The sequence below is a fragment of the Gavialis gangeticus genome, unplaced genomic scaffold, assembly GCF_001723915.1.
Source record: "Gavialis gangeticus isolate Ggan-Ray unplaced genomic scaffold, GavGan_comp1, whole genome shotgun sequence".
In the NCBI taxonomy this organism is placed as follows: Eukaryota; Metazoa; Chordata; order Crocodylia; family Gavialidae; genus Gavialis; species Gavialis gangeticus.
Window position 1 is genome coordinate 55,098,495 of NW_017729006.1, and position 20,456 is coordinate 55,118,950.

General features: G+C 43.2%; 1 protein-coding gene across 1 annotated transcript in view; it reads right to left on the reverse strand.

Moving 5' to 3' along the window:
- Positions 1 to 10,962, reverse strand: part of LOC109291960 (sodium-dependent neutral amino acid transporter B(0)AT1-like) — a 46,873-nt gene extending 35,911 nt beyond the window's left edge. Inside the window, exon 1 of the mRNA XM_019509210.1 lies at positions 10,675 to 10,962. Within this exon, the coding sequence (XP_019364755.1) occupies positions 10,675 to 10,876 (202 nt within the window). The 5' untranslated portion in view covers positions 10,877 to 10,962. The remainder of the gene's footprint in view (positions 1 to 10,674) is intronic.
- Between the last annotated feature and the right edge of the window lie 9,494 nt (positions 10,963 to 20,456).

Genomic DNA, 20,456 nt, shown 5'->3' on the forward strand with positions numbered 1-20,456 from the left:
GGCATTGGCAGGACTGGGGAGTTGTGGGTGGGAAGTAAAGGGCACCAGCAGGACTGGGGGACTCTGGCTTGGGAGTGAGTCACCTGGACCTGTGTCCTAGTGAGTGAAGGGAGCAGGAGCAGCTCTGCTTTTCCATGATAAAAAACTCAAAATCAAATGCCAAAATTTATAGGTATTTAGAATGTGTTTTATTATAGTGATTGAGGCACTGGTAGGCTTCCAAATAGCTTTAAAATTGTAAATATATCAATAAAACATTGTGTATATACAGTGGCATTTCATTTTAATCAATATGTGTGTGTGTGTGTGTATAGTGGCATTTCATTTGAATCATTGAAAAACACAGATTTGGGGGGTTTTAATCAGAAAATCTGTGCTTTTTTATCAGAGAAAACAAGAATCCCTGCTCATCACTGAGCAGTGACACTTTCTGTTTTTGCAGTGTTTAGTAAACAGCATTTAGTCGTGCTTCTATACATTCTGACTTAGCTCCTTGCAGAATTCTGGTACCTGCGCTGCATTGGGTAGTTCTGAATGGCACTGCATTGTGCTGCCTAGACTTGGCCTTACTGGATAATTATTCCCAATTTACTGTTACTTTTAAAGATTTATCAGTTTGCCATTTTTACTGCAATGAAGGTAGGTTATTTTGAAGCAGTATATTCCATGTTAATGCTATGTTCTAAGAGGGACTAATTTACACTGATTCTAACCAGAGCTGATTAGTGGAGCTCTGTGCTAACATGTAATGCATTGCTTCTCATAACCAGCTCTTACTCCTTTCCCTTGGGATAGGAAAAACCCAGTGAAAATCACTGGCACTTATACCTCTTTAAGCATCTTTCCTACCCTAGCATTGTCATGCATGATCCATGCCACTGTGTATATGGCCATACCAGGATCCTACTCCCATACTTCAACCTCAACTCTGTCATGTATCGGACACTCTGCCATTCTCCAGGTCTTTTCTCATCACAAGTCAATCCCTTCTAAATGGAGAGTCGCCATATCCCATAAACTGTCCCCTACTGGTGTTAACACTCTGGTACTTTCCATGAAAGTCTTCCATCTTCATGTCATTGTAAGCCAGGTACTATTCTACCTATAAGAGTGTAAATGGACTGAAAATTGTGGTTGGGTGGGTTCTCCTGTTCCTTCCTACTTTTTAATGATTCACCCTTGGGGTCAGCTGGCAGTGTGTTACAACAGTAGATACATTAATGAATTGTACTAAGGCACCTAAATACACTTAGATGTCCAATGGGGGATTAGATTCTGACCCATATATATATAGTACAGTACATGTTGGGGGTTTTTTCTGTTTTAAATATTGTTTGCTTCCAGTATGTGACTGAGCTGTTTTGCATTCCAGTTTTTCTTTAGATGCAAATGGATAATTAAGCCAGAAGACATTAATGAGTAGTTAAGTTCAATAATATTCCATGGTGTTCATGTCTTGCATAATACCTCATTGCATACAATCGTAGATAAACTTCTAGAGAGGTAAAAAGCACTGATAAAAAGCAGTACGAATGTAAAGTTTGCTGTAGCAGTGCTTGGTGAATAAATAACTTTAAGTATAGCTATATAAATTAACATAGGGATGTGTTAGAATCAGGGATTTGTTTTTCCTCTTTGTTGGGTTTGGCTTTAGTTCTGAAGTCCTACTTTGAGAAAAACCCCTTCAAACTTCCTCTTCCTCTCTGTACCATCCTGGGAAATTATATTGTGGGGGAACCCAAGGGCATATTTTTTGAGTGAGCACCCTTTTGTGGACCTGCACAGTGGCCACACAGGATATGTTAGGGCTTATTCACCTTCAGGTTATAAACTCTACTGGTTCGCTTCTGTCTTGAGCACAACAACCTCAGAAATGAGGTTGTGAGAGTCCTGGGGATACTCTGGGGGTGTCCTCAAGCACGGTAGAAGCTCAGATCTTGAGCTCGGTGCTAGGGGCACTACCAACATATCATACTAATTTGCAGTATTAAATCCTTTGTATAGTTAAGATATAATGAGGACCTGACTCAAACCCTTGTCATAACTGCAGTTCAGTTATTTTATTTTTTATATTACATCTGCATTATTATTGTGTCTCTTTAAGTAAATTTAGAAATCCATTTTTCTAAGAGTTTCTAATTTACAATAGAAATTATCCTTATAGACTTCACTTGATTTCCAGCAAACAGATCACATATGCATTTCAGTCTAAAAAGTTTCTGCATGCAATTGCTTTTCTGTTTGTTTGAACTGTGTTTGAGCTCCAGCTGAGGAACAGCAGTTTATTGACTGTTGACACGGTATCATCTCTAACATCTCTGACATGGTCAATTTAGTAATAGTGCCACAACAACAAGCAAGGTCTCTGTCACAGAGTAGTACAGTTTGCTATAGCCTTATGCTAATTGTATAAAATGATATTTTACCAAGGCTGAAAGTTTAAACATTACATCCTGTTTTTCATAGTGCCTTGTCAGGGATGAAGCACAAATGTTTAACACAGACAATTAAATGAGATAGTTCTCAATAAAGATTAACCATAAGACAAGGTCTAATGTCAGGAATATCTAACAAATGAAAATAAAGTTCATTCTGAGGCTGCCAGCTGAAGTGTTGATGCATACTTCCTAACCTTTACACTGCACTCATATTGAAATCAAGTGCATATTTAGTAATGACATATTTTAGAATTGTTTAATACATCGTTTCAAGGGTAGAACATTTCATTTCACCCCATTGTGCTACTGCAAATACTCCCCTTTCAAAGGAAAAGCCACAAACTAAACCAGTGCAAAGGCAATGTAACCACTCATATCCATCTCTATATTTGGTCATCAAAAAAGGCTGAGTGTAGGAGAAAGAACCCCCTCAATCCTAACTTTAAAGTTTGAATGTCTGGAAAAAGAAGAGTTCTTTATAAACTGCAAATGTAGCTCTTATTTCAAGTTAATATTGTCCATCTGCATTTAAAAAGTTCCTTGTTCATCACAGTTCAAAAAACACAGGGTAAATCTCTGCTTCACTCAGTTCCCTTTCCACTGTTCACAGGACCTGAAATGATTTGTGACTGACTGGGCATATCTACATGTGCATTAATGTACCATTGTTACTGTGCATTAAGTTTAGTACCTATAGTAACAGGTACTAACTCAATGTGTAGTACTGCACAGTAGCGCCAGCACATGGTCTTTTAATGATGCTAATGCGCTGTAGACTAATTCTACTGCACATTATCACATTAGCTTGGCTTTTGCCATGACATGCTAATGTGCAGTAGAATTAGTCTACTGTGCATTTAGTGTTTCATGTAGACATGCCCTCTAAGCTCCTAGCTGGACAGAGCCCTGGATTGGGAGATGCCCCTAGTGGTAAGAAGTTGGTATTATTAGTATCTGCACCTCTAGTATAAAGAGAGAGAGGAAGTGAGTACAGTGCACCCCAGGACCCAGTTGGCTTTTGACACCTTACAAATCACAGGCAGGAGGAACATCTTAGAGAAGAACTGAGGCTGCTCAACCCTGTCCATGGGATAGAGAATCTATGGATGAGTGCTGAAGCCCTGACAGAGCTGCTCCCTGCTGGCCCACCAGAAACTGAATGCCTCATTTAAAAAAAAAAAAAGCATAAATAGGAGCCAAGTGGAATAAATATAACTTACCAGAACAGCATTGGTCCTGCTCCATTTCCATGGAAGCAGATAATAAATCTGGGCTTACAAAAAACACATGTTCTGTGTATAACAAAATGCACCCTCACTTATGTTAAAAAGAACTTTAAAGATTGCAAAATCAAGCATTCAACATTAGGAAACATGGGCTAAGGGCCAGATTCTATTCCACATGTTAGGCATGTAAAAGAATGTAGGTGCCTCACAGTGTCATTCTAGTCCATCCTCCTTGAGTCCATGAAAAACAGTTAAAGCAAAAGTTAAGTCAATCCTCCTCTTTGCTACTATTTTATGATTTAATCTTAAAGGTTAAATGACAACATATTACAAAAGTAGATGCATTCATGGATTTTTAGTACTTGAGCAGGATAGAATAAAAGCTTGCTTAAGAGTCTAAGTTCACTATTGGCTTTTTTACACATTACACTTTAATCTTCTCAAATGTTGATCAGTGCTAGTGTTAGCTCAAGTTTAGGCCAGACATACATTCAAGCAAAAAACCTTCTCTGACTGTCCCCGACCTGCACAGCTGTGACTTGCTACTAGAGGGCTGGCAGGCAGTGACCTGACTAGGAGCTACAGCTGTGAGATGCCACTATAGGGCTGGTGAGCCAGAACAGGCTGCTCTCCATGGGGGAAGGTTGGAGAGTGGGTGGGTGGGAGTGGGAACATGAGGCTGGAAGGGGGAGAGTTTAATGAAGGGAATTGGGTAGTGAAATGGGAGGTGAAGAGGCAATGAGTAGGAATGGCAGCTGGGGGCTCGGTGATGAAATGAAGGAAGTCAGCCTTTGAAGCCACTGAAGGATAAAATAAAAATAAATAATAATAATAATAATAATAATAAAGAATTTATAAAGAAATAAAGAGGAAGTAAATTAAAGAAAGTCTCTTGTCTTAATAAATTGGGATTGGGATTGAGTAGCCCCAGATCCTGGGGATAGTGTCCCTGCCCTGGGAGGGAAGCCCCAGATCATAGGGACCCCTATCCGCAGATCTGACCTGAGCAGGGTGCAGGGTCTGCGGCAAATTAGCCCATGTGGAGACCAGCCCCTGCTCTGATCCCGTGGGCCCCGGACCTGAAGCAGCAGCAGGAGAGGGGTAGCTCTGCACCACCACTGCTCTGTCCAGCTCAGCGGGGCCCCCCAAAGTGTGGGGCCCTAGGCAGTCACCCCAATTCACCCCCCTAGGAATGGCTCTACATATCTGGCCTCTTACTTTGCTTCACCCCAGCCCCCCAGCCCTCCCTTCCAGACCAATCTGTGCCCCTGCGAGGTGCCCAACCAGATCACACCCCATGGGCAAGAGGCGGGGTAGTCTTGGTGCCAGTACCGGTGCCCTGGGCAGTAGAATTCATGGGGTGGAAAGTTTGTCCATGCAGAACAGGAGGGGAGGGGGGAAGAGACATTGAATCTGGGAATGCTGAAGGATTGCAACTTGGTTGGCTTATCTCTGGGGTGTGGTTACACATTTGCGGAACATGAGCTGGGTAACATGGGTCAGAGATAAAATTGCCCTGGAGTGGTGTAACTTCAAGAAGCCTAAAGGGCAATTAAAACTAGTTTATATAGCTTAATGTGTGGACAATTCAGAGTTAAGAACTCCCTGAGCTGCCTAAAATTAATGCGTAACAAGGCCCTTAGATGTCCAATAGGTGGAATAAAATTGGATCTCATGTGACTTAAATTCTGCCCCACTGTGTGCATCTATATTAGGGCAGTCTTCAGTTATGCTATTATACATGATTTATTCACAGGACGTTTTTCTCCTCTGGTAAATTGGATGCATGGTACTTATGGCATAGCCCACTGCACATTATTTTTATACAACCTCTTCATTCACTGTATGGTCCTAGGCCTTCTGTAGTTATGTCTACACTGCAGGATGCATTGTAGCCCATGGGCACCTGAGCTAGAGGTAGTCAGGTAGCTTGCACAATATAAGCAGTGTGGACTATTTCTTAGCAGAGTTGTCCCTCTGCCCTGACTAAACTGTTTCCCAGCACCTCAATACCATCTAGCAATTAGAGCCATGTTGCATCACACATCATGCAAACTTTGCACAATATTGCTCACTACTTCACATGCCTTAACAATTTTTTTGGTGCTCCTCCTCATAGTAGTATCTAATGCTCATGGCACCCTGAATTTGTTTATCTTTGCACGCCTCTCTGGAATAAGGCACACCTCAAAGATGAGGCAATATGGCACAGAAATTAAGACCGCAGTTGTCAAATGCGCACAGATTTTGGACAACCACTCTAAGAAGCATACAGGTAGATCTTTCAAGGCATTGAAGAGTTAAAGACATGGATAGGGGCCCAATGGGATGTTCTAAAGACCATAGGTGTCTGAAAGGATTGAGACACCTAGGCATTTTGAAAATCTATTCAGACAGGCATCTGCATCTTCAGACAGTTCACTACTTTTAGAGCCTTTGAACCGGATTTTTCAGCAAGCTTAGCATTTTATATGCTCAAAGTTCAGAGCTGTGCCCACAGACATGCTCAGTCATTCTCTGGTTCAGTGTACACTGGACAGCATCCTATTCCAACCAGGTGTTTGAGGAGCAGCAAGGACCTATGAAAGGTGGAAGGAGGGAACAAGGGGGACAGGGCACTGGGAGGCAAGTCCAGACTGCAGATGTAGGGGCTCATGGGGGATGTGAGGGATTAAAGGGTGGGGAGGTGGAGGGTACTGGATGGCAGCTCCTCATACATGTTTTGTAGAGAGGAATGGGTATGCTCTCTGAGGATCCCCAGGGAAAACCATTTGATCATCCTTTCCAACTCCTGTGCAGGGTTCTGAGCCCTGCAAGAGAGGTCCTGAAATGAAAACACCTCTTTCTGAAGTTTTTTAGGGCTGGACATGTGGGTAGAGCTGTGCATGAGAAATCTGGCTCTGGACTCAGCAGCAAAGCTTCCCTGACGCCCAGTGGCCTTGGGATCCTTTTCTCGTTGCAATCTGGGTGTAGGGCTAGTGGAAAGGGAAAGCTGGGGAAGCACTACTAGGAGCTCCAGGCAGGGACAAGCCCCAGGAAGGAGGGAGTGATGGCTATTTAAAATAAAAGCTCATTACTTTTAGCTGTGGGACTACAAATGGAAGGCTATTTCTTTAAAAATATGTTTATTGTAATATTTTGGATAATTAATATTTTTCTTCAGAAAAAAAGGAGTAATGCTGGCCTATATTAGCAGGTGCATCACTGGGAAGTCAAAGTGGTTCTTCTACTTTATTTGGCACTGGGGAGGCTTCACCTGAAGTATTGACTCCAGTTTTAGGTGCCACACTTCAAATAAAACAAATTAGAACAAGTCCAATGGAGAGCAACAAAATGATTAGAGGAAATAATTTAGGAAATGAGACTTCCATGAAAAGTGGAAGAACTGGGATTATGTAGTATGAAGAAGAAAAGACTTTGGGGAGGATTTAGGAACAGTTTTTGAATACAAAAAAGTATGGAAAAGAAACAGGAACATTGGACAAGAAAGGCCTCCTGAGCCATTGAGTCCAGTCCAGTGCCGCCACAGGTTATCATCAATCAAAGGGATTCCCAAAATTGCCTCTTTGAACCCTCACCTATAACTACAAGAATTAATGTTTGAAGTACTATTAACACCCCATAGCCTGCCACAGATAAAAAACCTGGGAAGCAAGGGAATTGCCAGTGCTCTGCCACTGCAATAACAGGGAAGCAGTTAAGTAATATGATGTGAATCAATTGTTTTGTGTTCTTGGAGGACAGGACAAGAAGCCATGGCTTAAAGTGCAGCAAGGGAGATTTAGGATAGATATGAGGGAGAACTTTTTCACCCTGGGGGTGATTGAGCATTGGAACAGATTACCTAAAAAGGTTGTGGAATCTCTAATCAATGGAAATTTTGAAATGCAGATTAGACAAACATTTGTTTGGAGTGGTTCAGACAGATAATACTGCTTTGAGGAGGATAGGTTACATCCTATGACCCTTCCAGTACTGTTTTTGTTGTGGTTCTGTTTAATTTATTTAGAATGCTTTAAGCATATTTTTTAAATGCTTTCAACATGTGAAAATTGAGCATTTTTTAAAGGATTTAAGGATTCTAAATTCTTACTACACTAAAAAAAAGGATTCTTACTACACTAAAATATTTAAAAATATGTCTCTGATTAGCATTTTTCCAGCATTTAGTAATGTGATTGATGTTGTAAATCTTTCATACAAAGATCTGTTCAACTCAGATAAATCTTTATTAAAAATAATCCTAACATTGTAATACATTGAAAGGGGGTAGTGTATTCCCTTGGTGGTTCATTTCCCAGCAGCATTTTCTAGCCCTGGGCAGGAAAGGTATACATGCATCAGGTGAGAAAGTAGGAGGGGAGATAAAATTAAGTAATGGAAAATGCCATCTGTTACCTGGAGGTGATGTGAGAGGAAGATATGTAAAGAGTTCCTTCAATTTGTGTGGTTTCACTTTGATTAGCCAGGAAGAAGCATATCTATTTATGTGCATTAAAGTTGACTTTTCACCTTGCAGTTCTCTCACACACACATTGGCAAGCAAAGGTGGGGTTATGGTCAAGAAACTAAAAAACATGACTGTCTTGACACTGGCATTTCTCTTAAAAAACATATGTGTACATACACAATCTCCAAAATGCACATGGGTTTCAGGAAAAAAACCCTTAAAAAGCATCTCATTCTTGGTGTGTGTGTGTCTGTCTGAAGAAACAGCTCCCAATAACTTCTGACTCGCATCAGTAACTCTGTCCTTCGCCCTAATGAGGTGTAGTTATTTTTAAAAGAAATCACACTAGGCTTGTGAGTGGTTTGAACTATCAGCTCAAAACAAGAGCTTTTCTTTCAGAAGGAAACCTCCCCTTCACATCTCGCTCCACCCCACTGAGAGCAGAATGCAAGTGGAAAACTACCAAGAAACAGCCAATGGCAGGATTTAAATATGCACTGTATGGCTGTAGCTTAAATTCAAGGCCACAGCATTTCATCTTGAACCTGAATACAAACAGACATTGAAGAAAATGGTCCATGAATTCTGGCTTGCTGCTGAGTCCCCATTCTAGTACCCATGTCCAAATGAGTTTCTCATTCATGGTGCCCAGGCTTGGTCCATGTGATTGACCCAGATTTACTCTAAAAAACTTTGAAGTGGCAGTGAGTTGTGGACACAAAGGGATGAAGCCCTAGTGCAGGGTACTAGGTCAGGTGGGCGGGGGTAGGGATGTAACTTGGCCCACTGATGTGCCCACTAAAAAGTGGTAAGAACTATAAAAAATGGATGACATAGTATCTTTAGGAGAGGGAACTGCATTTCAGGAACATTTTTCAAACAAGTTCAAATTTATCCCACATTTCTACTGTGGACCTGTGGTGCACATTAAAGGTTAAGGCTACCTAAGCACATATATGGGGGCATATTCTATTCCAGCTATACATAATAGACATAGGTGACTAAGTGCAATTCTACCCTGCTTGAGTCCCTGAGACTCTGTTAATGCAACAGGTGGATGAGTTCTCCTCCTCGTGTTTCTGTCAGATGAAGATGTGTTACAAAAGTAGATGCATTCATGGGTTTTCAAGACTCAAGTACTGTAAAACAGAATCACACTTAGGTCCCTAACTCCATTTTGCTGTTGAATAGATGGAATAGAATCTGGCCCTTGATTTTTAAGGCACTTAGAAAAAACCCCAAGTGTTCAACAACAAAATATCCTACACTGGCACTGCTACCTTACTAAGGTATTTTGCATTCACTCAGGTATCACAGATGTGTCATACATTATCTAAAGCAAGTGAAAAACCTCTGAGGTGTACATACAGGCATCTTTTATAATGGAAACAGTAGTGTATCCTCCCCAAACCTTTCACAGTCCCAGGAATATAGGACTGAATAGGGCCTCTGGTCATCAAAGTCCAGCCTCCTGCATTTTCAGGTGACTGCTTGTTCAGAGGTGTCCCTGAGAAACCCTTCTTGCCCACAAAGCCACAAAGCACCCAGTGAAGGTTTTGCAGGCATGGAAAGAGAGCAAATGGGACAAGGGTGTTAACAGAGCCTTGGCCACTGCAGTGGCAAGAATTTGCTAGGTAAAATACTCTGTGAGGGTCCCTAGGAAGCAAACTGCCCATGCTACAGATGTAGGCAAACAAACAAATGAAAAACAGGTTCACAGTCTCCTTCCTAACCCCAGATTTGGAGATTAGTCTGCCCCTAAGTGCAAGAGCAAGACCTGCTGCCCAGGAACCCAAGTCAATGTCCCACCTTGACCCAGAGCAGGTATCTAATGTTTCAGAGGAAGGTGAAAAAAACCCAGAAGTCCAAAAATGCATTAATGAAAAGGTAGAATGCCTGGACCCTGCAGGCAACCAGTGAAGCCTTGAAGCATCGGTTACCAGGCACCTTTTAGAGTTGAGTTTGTTGGACCATTTTCTGTGTTAAAAAATAATTCTTGCATATGAAAAAAGGAAAGTCATTTCATATTAAATGACAACAGATACACATCTAGTTTCATACAACCCTACTTTCATGACAGTAGCCTGTATAAAAGACTTCCCTTATTAGATACATTATGTCTTGGAAATTGAAATATGTCAAGTATATATTGGCTTTACTTTCTTTGAAAATCAACTCCATCAAACAATAGATGCTTGTCAGTCTCTAGCATTTACTTAATATGGCTTTCTGCACATATATTACTATAATATAAATGAAACATTTATTTTATACTTTCCACTGTTTCATATAAGCAATATACTTGATGGATCATGGATTTCAAACCCTCAGAAATATCTTCCATAATATCTCCAAAGCACCCAGAACCAACATACTTAGAAAGCAAATTGAAAGAGTTGTTTTGCAAGCTAGAGACAATGACAGAATTTTTATCAGAGATAAACTAAATATTATTGCAATATGCAATGCATCATTCAGTATAAACTAATTTCCCTGAATGTGAAACTGAAGCTACTTTTCATTCTTTCTATTTCCTTAAATAAATGATTAAAAAGCATACCTCCTCCATGACTCTGGCAGAGATAAGGAAACCGCCATACATTTCCTAAACCCACACAAAAGCCTATGCAGGTTAACATATACTGAGCCTTGTTATCCCATTTCGGTCTTGAATCCGCTTCTTCTTTTTCAAGGATTTCTAGCTGTTCATGGGAAGGTATTCTGTTTTCCAGGCCTGGATTAGGCAACTTTAGCTTTACCATTATGTATGTCTTTTATCTTAAAATAATGCTCTGGACAAGAATGAACAGAGCAAGCAGCCAGTTATAGATCTGAATCAAAAGGGATCATCAAATGTTGGCTTCAGCTATATATAGTGAACCTTTGGCACTAAACCTGAAAGTGCAGACTTGTGGTAAAAAGAAGCGTCAGCAAATCATTTAATTAACCAAGTCAGCACTGATATTTATTAATGTCTTATCTGCCTAGGCTCCATGGAGCACTTTGTTCATTTTGTATAAGACATCAATACCAGTTGCTGCAATTCAGGAGGTAATTTGCTCTATAAATCTTAATCACCTACACGGTTGTGAAACACTTCTTGCCACTCCTCCTGTGTAAATTCAAGTACAATACATATTTTTCCCTATCAGGTGGAGAGTGAAAAGATTCCCATAGATTCAGAGCTAATAAGTATGTGTCCAACTTTTAATTTTTCAAGGTGAATGAATGTTATGTAAATTTGCTGCACATCATTTCCCCAAAAGCATATTTTTAACTCTTATTTTTACTTCCATGTTCCCATGATTTTGAACCAAGATATTTCTCTTTTTCTCTGCTAGATGACATAAGCTATTGAACAATCTACAGAAGGAGTGTGACAGGGATTTTAAGATCTTTATTGTTCTAAAAATGCTGTACATCTAATCACCACAAGATAAAGCCTCAAGGAAGGAAGTGCCTATTTATAAAGAGATTTGAAGTCATAAAAATGCCTTATCTTTATTTATAATTTAATGGTATGTTGACAGCAAGTGGTTCTTTTTTATGTTGACCAAAGGCACAAAAATCACAGTTTTCTCTCATTCTCAGCATGAGTTTAAACTGTGGTATCCAAGACTACATCTGTATTGCAGACTTGTAAGTTATCATGCCCAGCAGTGGATCCCTCAAAGACTTTGCGCTGCTCTGGGCAAGCAGCCCCCTGAACTGGACGCAATACAGCCATGTTCAAATAGTGCTCTGGGCAGCCTCGTTTGCCATGGGGCAGGCTAAACCCAACAGCTTCCTGGAGGGGACTACACTGTTTCCAATTCAGGAAGCAACCCACATGGAACAGTGCTGTTTATATTAACAGTGTGACAGTAAGTTTACCAAACAGACAGGGACATAGTCATTAATGTATGTAACTTGTCAAACATTGAGTTAGATAGCATGGCAGCACTCACAGTGCACATGAACACTGCATAAATCAAATGTTTGATCTCATCCTAAAATCCTCAGGTTCAGTGTAGGATATAAAGGACAGAGGACTGGAAAGGATCTTCAGGACAAATAGTCTCATTACCAGTTATCTCAGAAAAACACCCCATACAAACCCTCCTACTGGCCTGGTCAACTCCACCTTCAAATGAATTAGAGGGTGCTTTGCCTCCAGTACTTCTGCTGGAAGGCTAGGCAAGAGCCGTGGGAATCTGCCATCCTGCATTTGTGCAGGGGTTTGGACTAGATGACCCAGGTTATCCCTTCCAGCCATACTCTTCTGCTGTTAGAAACTATCCTGCATTTAGTCATGGCCTGTTTTAACCCATTTATTCGTTACCTTACATAGCTTCCTTCCCAGCCTGGCTTTTATGCCACCGAAGTATCTATTTATCATCAGGTCTCCTCTTAGCTTTCATTTTGATAGGCTTAATCAGAGACAGACAAAGTCCAGCCCATGGGCCAGATCTGGTCGGCAGCGGACTCCGTTTCCCAGCTGCCCGTGTGCATGGCTGGGGCCGGTCTCCATGAAGACCCCAGCTGCAGTTGCTCAGGAAAGCTCAAGGCTGGGTTTGCCATGGAGTAGCCAGAGGCAGAGTAGGGCAGGCGGCTGCTCTGGAGCTGCTGGGAACTGATGATGGGGGCAGCTTGCTTCAGAGTCAGAGCAGAGCCATGATCTGTAGCCGCCATGCTCCAGGCAGGGGCACGCAAGCAGGGGATCACGGCTGTGCCCCAGCTCCAGACCAGGCTGTCACCGCTGCAAGGAGCTGGGGCACAACTGTGATCCCCTGCTTGTGCACCCCTGCCCAGAGTGTGCAGGCTACAGATATCGTGGCTCTGGCCTGGCTCTAGAACAAGCTGCCCCCATTGCAAGATCCCAGCAACTCCAGAGCAGCCCCCTGCCCTGCTCTGCTATGTGTGCTGCCAGTGTGGCTGCGGCTAGTCTCCATGGCAACTCCAGCCTTGAGCTTTCCTGTGCAACTGTGACTGGGGTCTCCATGGAGACTGGCCCTAACCATGCGGGCAGGGGCTACTGGGAAATGGAGTCCAGCTGCTGGCCGGATCAGTCATTTTGCCCATCCGTGGGCTAAAAGAAACAATGGGCTGTTATGTCATACTAGTCCTCATGTATGCATCAGAATGCTGGACAATATCACCAAGTATGGAAAAGAGAATTGAAGCAACTGAGATGTGGTCCTTAAGGTGCATCTTGAAGGTATGTTGGACAAGTCACACTTCAAATGAAGGTATTTTGTTAAGAGCAGCCTGTAGGAGGAAGCTACTGATTAACATCAGAAAGAGACAGAGTTTCTCAGACACATTATGAGGAAAGAGGAAATGAGAAGTCTGGTCATAACTGGAAAGAGTGAAGAAAGGAGAGATCATGGAAAACAGAGGTCGAGTCTATCTAAATGGATGACTGTATCAACACTGGAATTTCTGTATGCCTCAAAGAGAAGAGATCTGTGGAAAACCATGGTCACCAATGTCCTGTTTGGATATGGTACTTAGAGAGAGAGAGAGAGAAATGAAACAAGCTTCTTTTGGATGCATCCTAACAGATATTCTTTTGGACTTCAAAGGAAATGCCGTGATTGGTACATCCTACAGTCTTTCTGGGGCTCCACCAGATTGGTGGGTTAGGCACCCTCGAGTCAAGTCAAGTCAAGTCAGTCCCAAGGCTGCTGCAACTGTTGGGGCACCTTAGATGCTGTGCATCATTGGTCATTCTTTGGGCTAGGCATCCTGGGATCAGCTATTATACCCAGGCCTGTTTACTGCCACTCCCAGCTTAGAGCTAAACCCGGTCTTCACTATCATCTGTTATACTTCACCCAGTTGCCATTGCTCAAGTTCTCAAGGTTACTCAGGGTATGTGTATATGGAGCATTGTGTAGAGATGCTCATATTGGCTCTGAACATGTACTAACTCAGGTCCCAGGAGCAGAATATCTGCGTTGATGCACCAGAGCTGCTCCTGGTTCCTGAGCTTGAACAATGAGCTGTATCTTGGTGTCTCTACACGGCACTGGATCATGTCATATAGACATCCTCTCACTCCTTCTTGTATGATGCTCTGATGCCCCTAGTATTGACAGGACCCCCTCCTGGGCGTCGTCAGCAGATTTTGTTACCACAGTCTTACTGTCTGGGACCTGATCCTTGATCCCAAAGGGAAATCATGAAGAGTGGATAACAAAATTATTCCTACCCTTTAGTCAAAGTTAGTTTCAAGTTGCACTTTGGTTGTCCACTAGGTGGAATAATATTCTATCCTTACTCTTAACACCTTAAGTGATTTTTGCAGGGTAAACTTACTACCTAATGTCACAATTATTGAATAACATTCCACAATCCAATCAGTTAGCAGACAGTACCTATACAAGATGCTTTACTTGAGATTAGAGCAAATTACTGAATAATAAGCATCACCATCTACACGTGCAGACACTTACTGCATAGCAGTTTGCTCTAATTGCAAGTAACTTTTCTACCTGTATATACAAGTAGCAGATTTACTCTAGATTACTTACTGGCTGTGTCTACAAAAGCAATGGACTGCGTAGTTGTTTCTGCACAGTCATTTAGTACTTGCTTATATGACCATGGAGGTAGGGCTGGGAGATAAGACTCTCCCAGCCTGGGGTGACACGATCACTATCATGGAACGGAGGCTGGGAGCTCCCTGCTGTCTGGGCAGGGGGATGTTACCCCTGCCCGGGCTCCAGTGGCAGAGTCTGCCCCAGCAGCAGGCACCTCCCGGGGGCCGGGAACAATGTCCCAGCTCCCACAAGGAGACAGCTGTCTTCTGACTCGGTGCTCCCTGCCAGCCCTTGGGCTAGCACCCAGAGGCAGCCTAGAGCTCCCCTGGATTCTGCAGGGGGCTGCTGCAGGGCCAGCAGGTGTGGGAGCAGATTGCTGCCATGAGCAGCAAATCTGCTCCCACTTCCTCACATGTGTAGACACCTGTCTGGGTAGGTTTACTGTACAGTAAATTACTGTAGAGCAAACCCACCCCAGAGCATTTGCAAGTGTAGATGCACCCAGTTCTCGCAAAGCAATTTGTCAGAGAAATGTAGCTAAAGATCTCCAACAGCAAAAAATGTACTTGAAAAAAAATAACTGTAGAAAATAGGAAGAGCATGCAGGAGAGGGCAACAGGGGAGGTGCTCTTATACTTCCTGAGAAATCAGGGCAATCAACTAGTTACCTCAGCTGCCTGTATACCAGTGGTCAACAACCAGTCAATCGTGGAGCCTCTGACAGTTGATCTCAATCTGTCAAAGGTTCCATGATTGGGAGCAGCAGGATGTACATGGCTGGGCTGAGCCACGCCTTCTGCCACCCAGGCTGGGCAAGGGCCGGGATGGTGGGGCCAGGGGCAGTATGTCCTGGGGTGCTCTTTACTTTCAAAAAGTGATCTTCACCATAAGAAGGTTGGAGACCTCTGCTGTACACAAATGCAGAGCCTGGGAAATAAGTAGGAAGAATTGGAAGTCCTTTCACAAGCATGGAACTATGATGTGATTGGAATACTGGAGACTTGGTGGGATAGTTGCATGACTGGAGCACTGTCATGGATGGGTACAAACTGTTCATGGACAGGTAGGAACAAGAGGATGAGAAGTTGCACTTTATGTAAAAGAGCCACATGATTGCACAGAGCTCCAATATGAAGCTAGGAAAGGGCTGTTGAGAGTCTCTGGGTTAGGGTCAAAGGGGAGAGCAACAAGAGTGATGTTGTGGTGGGGGTCTGCTACAGACCACCAGACCAGGAGGAAGTGGTAGACGAGACTTTCTTCAAACAGCTAGTGGAAGGTTTCTGATCACAGGCCCTGGTTTTCATGGGGGACTTAAATCACCCTGACATCTGCTGGGAGGGCAATATAGCAGGGCACAGGCAATCCAGGAAGTTTTTGGAGAGTGCTGGGGACAACTTCCTGGTGTAAGTGCTGAAGCAGCCAAGTAGGGGCTATGCTCTTCTTGAGCTGCTGCTCACAAACAGGGAAGAGCTGGTGGGGAATGTACTAGTGAATGGCGACTTGGGCAGCAGTGACCAAGATGATAGAGTTCAGGATCCTGAGGAAAGGAAAGATGGAGAGCAGCAGAGTAAGGCCCCTGGACTTCAGAAAAGCAGACTTTGACTTGCTTAGGGAACTCATGGGCAGGATCCCCTGGGAAGCCAGATTGAGGGGGAGAGGAGTCCAGGAGCACTGGCTGTACTTTAAAGAATCCTCATTGAGAGTGTAGGAACAAGTCATCCCTATGTGCAGGAAGACTAGCAAATATGGCAGAAGACCAGCTTGGCTTAGCAGGGAACTCTTCAGTAAACTAAATCACAGAAATGAAGCTTATAAGAAGTGGAAACTGGAACAAATAACTAGAGAAGAATATAAGAGCATTGCTCAGGCATGCAGGGATGAAGTCAGGAAGGCCAAAGTTCAACTGGAGTTGCAGCGAGCAAGGGTTATGAAGGGTAACAAAAAGGGTTTCTACAAGTATGTCAATAGCAAGAGCAGGATCAGGGAAAGTGTGAGTCTCTTACTGAATGGGGGAGGCAACTTTGTGACAGAGGATGCAGAAAAGGCTGAAGTGCTCAATGCCTTTTTGCCTTGGTTTTCACAGGCAAGATCAGCTCCCAGACTACTGTACTGGGCAGCACAGTTTGGGAAGGAGGTAAGCATCCCTCAGTGGTGAAAAAACTAAGTTAGGGACTCCTCAGAAAATCTGGACATATATAAGTCCATGGGGCTGGATGGGATGCACCCAAGGGTGCTGAGGCATTTGACTGATGTGATTGCAGAGCCATTGGCTATTATCTTTGAAAACTCATGGCAATCAGGAGAGGTCCCAGATGATTGGAAAAGGGCAATCATAGTGCTCATATTTAAGAAAGGGAAGAAGGAGGATCCAGGGAATTACAGACCAGTCAGCTTCACCTCAGTCCCTGGAGAAATCATGGAGCAGATCCTCAAGGAATCCATTTCTAAGTACTTGGAGAAGTACTTAGAACAGTCAGCATGGATTCACCAAGGGAAAGTCATGCCTGACCAATATGATTGGCTTCTATCACCAGGTAACTGGCTCTGTGGATACGGGGACACTGGTGGATATGGTGTACATTGATTTTAGCAAGGTTTTTGATTATGGTCTCCCACAGCATTCTCACAGGGAAGCTAAGGGAGTGCAGACTGACTGAATGAAGTGTCAGGTGGATAGAAAACTGGCTGGAGCATTGGGCTCAGGGAATAGTAGTCAATGGCTCGATGTCTAGCTGGCAGCTGGTATCAAATGGTGTGCCCCAGAGGTTGGTCCTGGGGCCAGTTTTGTTCAGTGTCTTCATCCAGTAGATGAAGTAGACTGCAGCCAGTACTGTGTGAGGCCCCTTCCCAGGCCTTGTACCCCCCACTCCTGTAGGGGACCCTGGGGGGTGCTCTTAGGACCCCAAGGGTGCCCCCAGAGGGGGCTCTGCCATCCCCCCACCCACCCAACACAAGCTGGTCCAGATGCCTACATGTAGACCTGCAAGGCATTCTTTACTATGGAGTACAGAGCAGCTCCTCTACTTGTAATATAAGACCCTACATGCCCAGAGAAAACAACGGAATTCCTCTTAGGTCCTGGTCATCCAGCATGGGTTTTTTGCTCTAGGGACTTTGAAACATCAGACTAAATAATAGAATGCCTCCCTTAGGTCTGTGCTGCCACAGGGAGCCAAAACAGCTAATTAAAAACTAGCTCAGGTTTCTTCACTACGGGAGATGCCGCACGCCTCATTTTATTCACCACCGTGAACACAGAGCAGTGCACTGTAGATTAGATTTTGATACTTACACAATTTTTACTGTCTTTTATGTAACCGGATTTGGCAAGTGTTCTAAGAGCACCAGGTATTTCAGTTAGAGTTATCTGTACAGATTTCCAGTCGCCATTCACAGAACTTTTGATTTACTATTGATTGTATCTTTGAGAATAGTTGGTGCCAGAAGTTATTAATACCAGTGCAGCTTGAGCTGGTGGAATGTTTTCAAGCATTTTCATGAACAAATAGCACTACTCTGGCAGAATAAGCAGTTGTGACAATACTGGGACAATCATGGAGGTAAACAGTGATTTCTGCAATCATTGCCAGATCTTCATCAATAGCAACAGATGGATTGCTTATTAAAGTTAGTTATGTGCCCTTGACAAAATGCATTCCCTGTATTTAGGGCGTTTTTTACTCCTGCGAAGAACAAAATCATCTCTCAACATGTTAGTATGTGGATCAGTAGAAACATCTCCACTTTCTAATGGCCAGTGGATATTAGCATGTAATTTCCTTTAATAAATCAGAAATATTTTGCTCTGAGAAATGCAAGGAAAACTTAAGTTTTCCAGTCTTACAACTACTGCAATAGCCAGAACAGTAGTATCAGCAGTCTACATAACAGTGAGATTCTGTTCTCATCTCTGCAGAAATACATTTCTATCTCCATCATTGTAAGATTAGTTTTAAATTCTCATGCATAAAATTAGCTGAATACTTGACACATTTTTTGAGATCCCTGGCTATAATGTTTTCTGGCAGTGCCTTTAGAAGCAGCTGTTTTATATATATGGAAATGGAATACTGAGTCTTGGCATTTTTTTTTTCATTGGCAAAAGCAATAACCTTGTTTGCTGTATAATCTCTGAAAGCCAGACCGTGAGAGAAATATTCCCAATTTCCCTCATTCCTGGCCTTCAAACAACCCTATAACCATGTCTAACTCATCCCTGCTAAATTCCTGCTGGTCAAGAGGCACCTGTTATGATTCAGCCCTCCCTTAATAAATGCAAGACATGTCAACTTATCTCACTACCACAACAAGCAACACTCCTTACAACAAAGCCATCAGAGGCCATGGATCATACATATGTCTAGCCCAGAATGTGGTATGCCTCATTCAGTGAATCAAGTGGTAACATGGAAACTATGTGGGTAGAACCAGGCAAAAACTATGCACCAGAGTGAATGATCATCGAAAAAAGATAAAGGACAGAGATACTAGAAGAGGGGGAAAAAAAACGTTCCATGACTGACTTCGCAGTTCTTGCATTCAAAGGATTTACAAAACACCTTTAAAAGAGGTGCCTGGGAACAACTATTCATTAGGCTATTGGACACTAAGAAACAGGGACTTAACACACAATAAATTCATAGTTTGTTACAATCTACTTGATAGTTAATCTCTTCACTTCACAGGTGATAACAACCCCCCAAATGGTCCTATTCTTCCATTATCAGGTGTTTACTGCATCTCTTGTCTGTTTCTTTTATATCCTATTTTTATTTGCTTATAAAGTTTTACACAAGCTTTGGTTCCACCTGCTACTTAGCTCTGCTGTGTCTGTTTCTCTCCAAGAGACCAGAGGAAGGGTATTGTGATACATGAAAGCTTTTCTAAGTCTATCCAAACAGCGCACTTGTGGGAGTCTTATCTACATCAAGAGCAGTCACTGGCTGCTGCTGCTGCTCCCACAACATGGTCTGCCTTTCCCAGCTCTTCCTCCTACAGAAACACTGCAGTGTCTGGACACCTGGGTGCTGCTGCAAGAGCAATGCTGTGGGGCTCAAGTTATTTTTTAAAACTCTGTTGTTCAACAACAGCCATTCTGAGGACAGCAATGGCATGTTCAGAGAAGCTGCAGTGGTTTCATAGTTTCATAGTTGGTAGGGCTGGAAGCGACCTGAGCAGATCATCAAGTCCGACCCCCTGCCATGGGCAGGAAAGAATGCTGGGGTCAAATGACCACGGCTAGGTGTCTATCTAGCCTCCTTTTGAAGACCCCCAGGGTAGAACTGAGCACCACTTCCCTTGGAAGTTGGTTCCAGATCCTAGCCGCCCTGACTATGAAGTAGCGCCTCCTGATTTCATAGATTTCATAGACATTAGGGCTGGAAGGGACCTCGGAAGATCATCGAGTCCAGGCCCCCACCCAAAGGGCAGGAAGTCAGCTGGGGTCATAGGATCCCAGCAAGATAAGCATCCAATTTGCTCTTGAAGGTGTTCAATGTAGGTGCTTGAACCACCTCAGATGGCAGGCTGTTCCAGACCTTGGGGGCCCCGACAGTAAAGAAATTCTTCCTTATGTCCAGCCTGAAATGATTTTGTAGTAGTTTATGACCATTCAACCTCGTCATCCCTTGGGGCGCTCTGGTAAACAAATGTGCCCCCAGATCTTGGTGGTCACCCCTGATAAACTTATAGGTGGCCATCAGATCACCCCTGAGCCTGCGCTTTTCCAGGCTAAAGAGCCCCATGGCTCTCAGCCTGTCATCGTAAGGTCTGTTTTCCTGACCTCTGATCATGCACGTGGCTCTTCTCTGGACTCTCT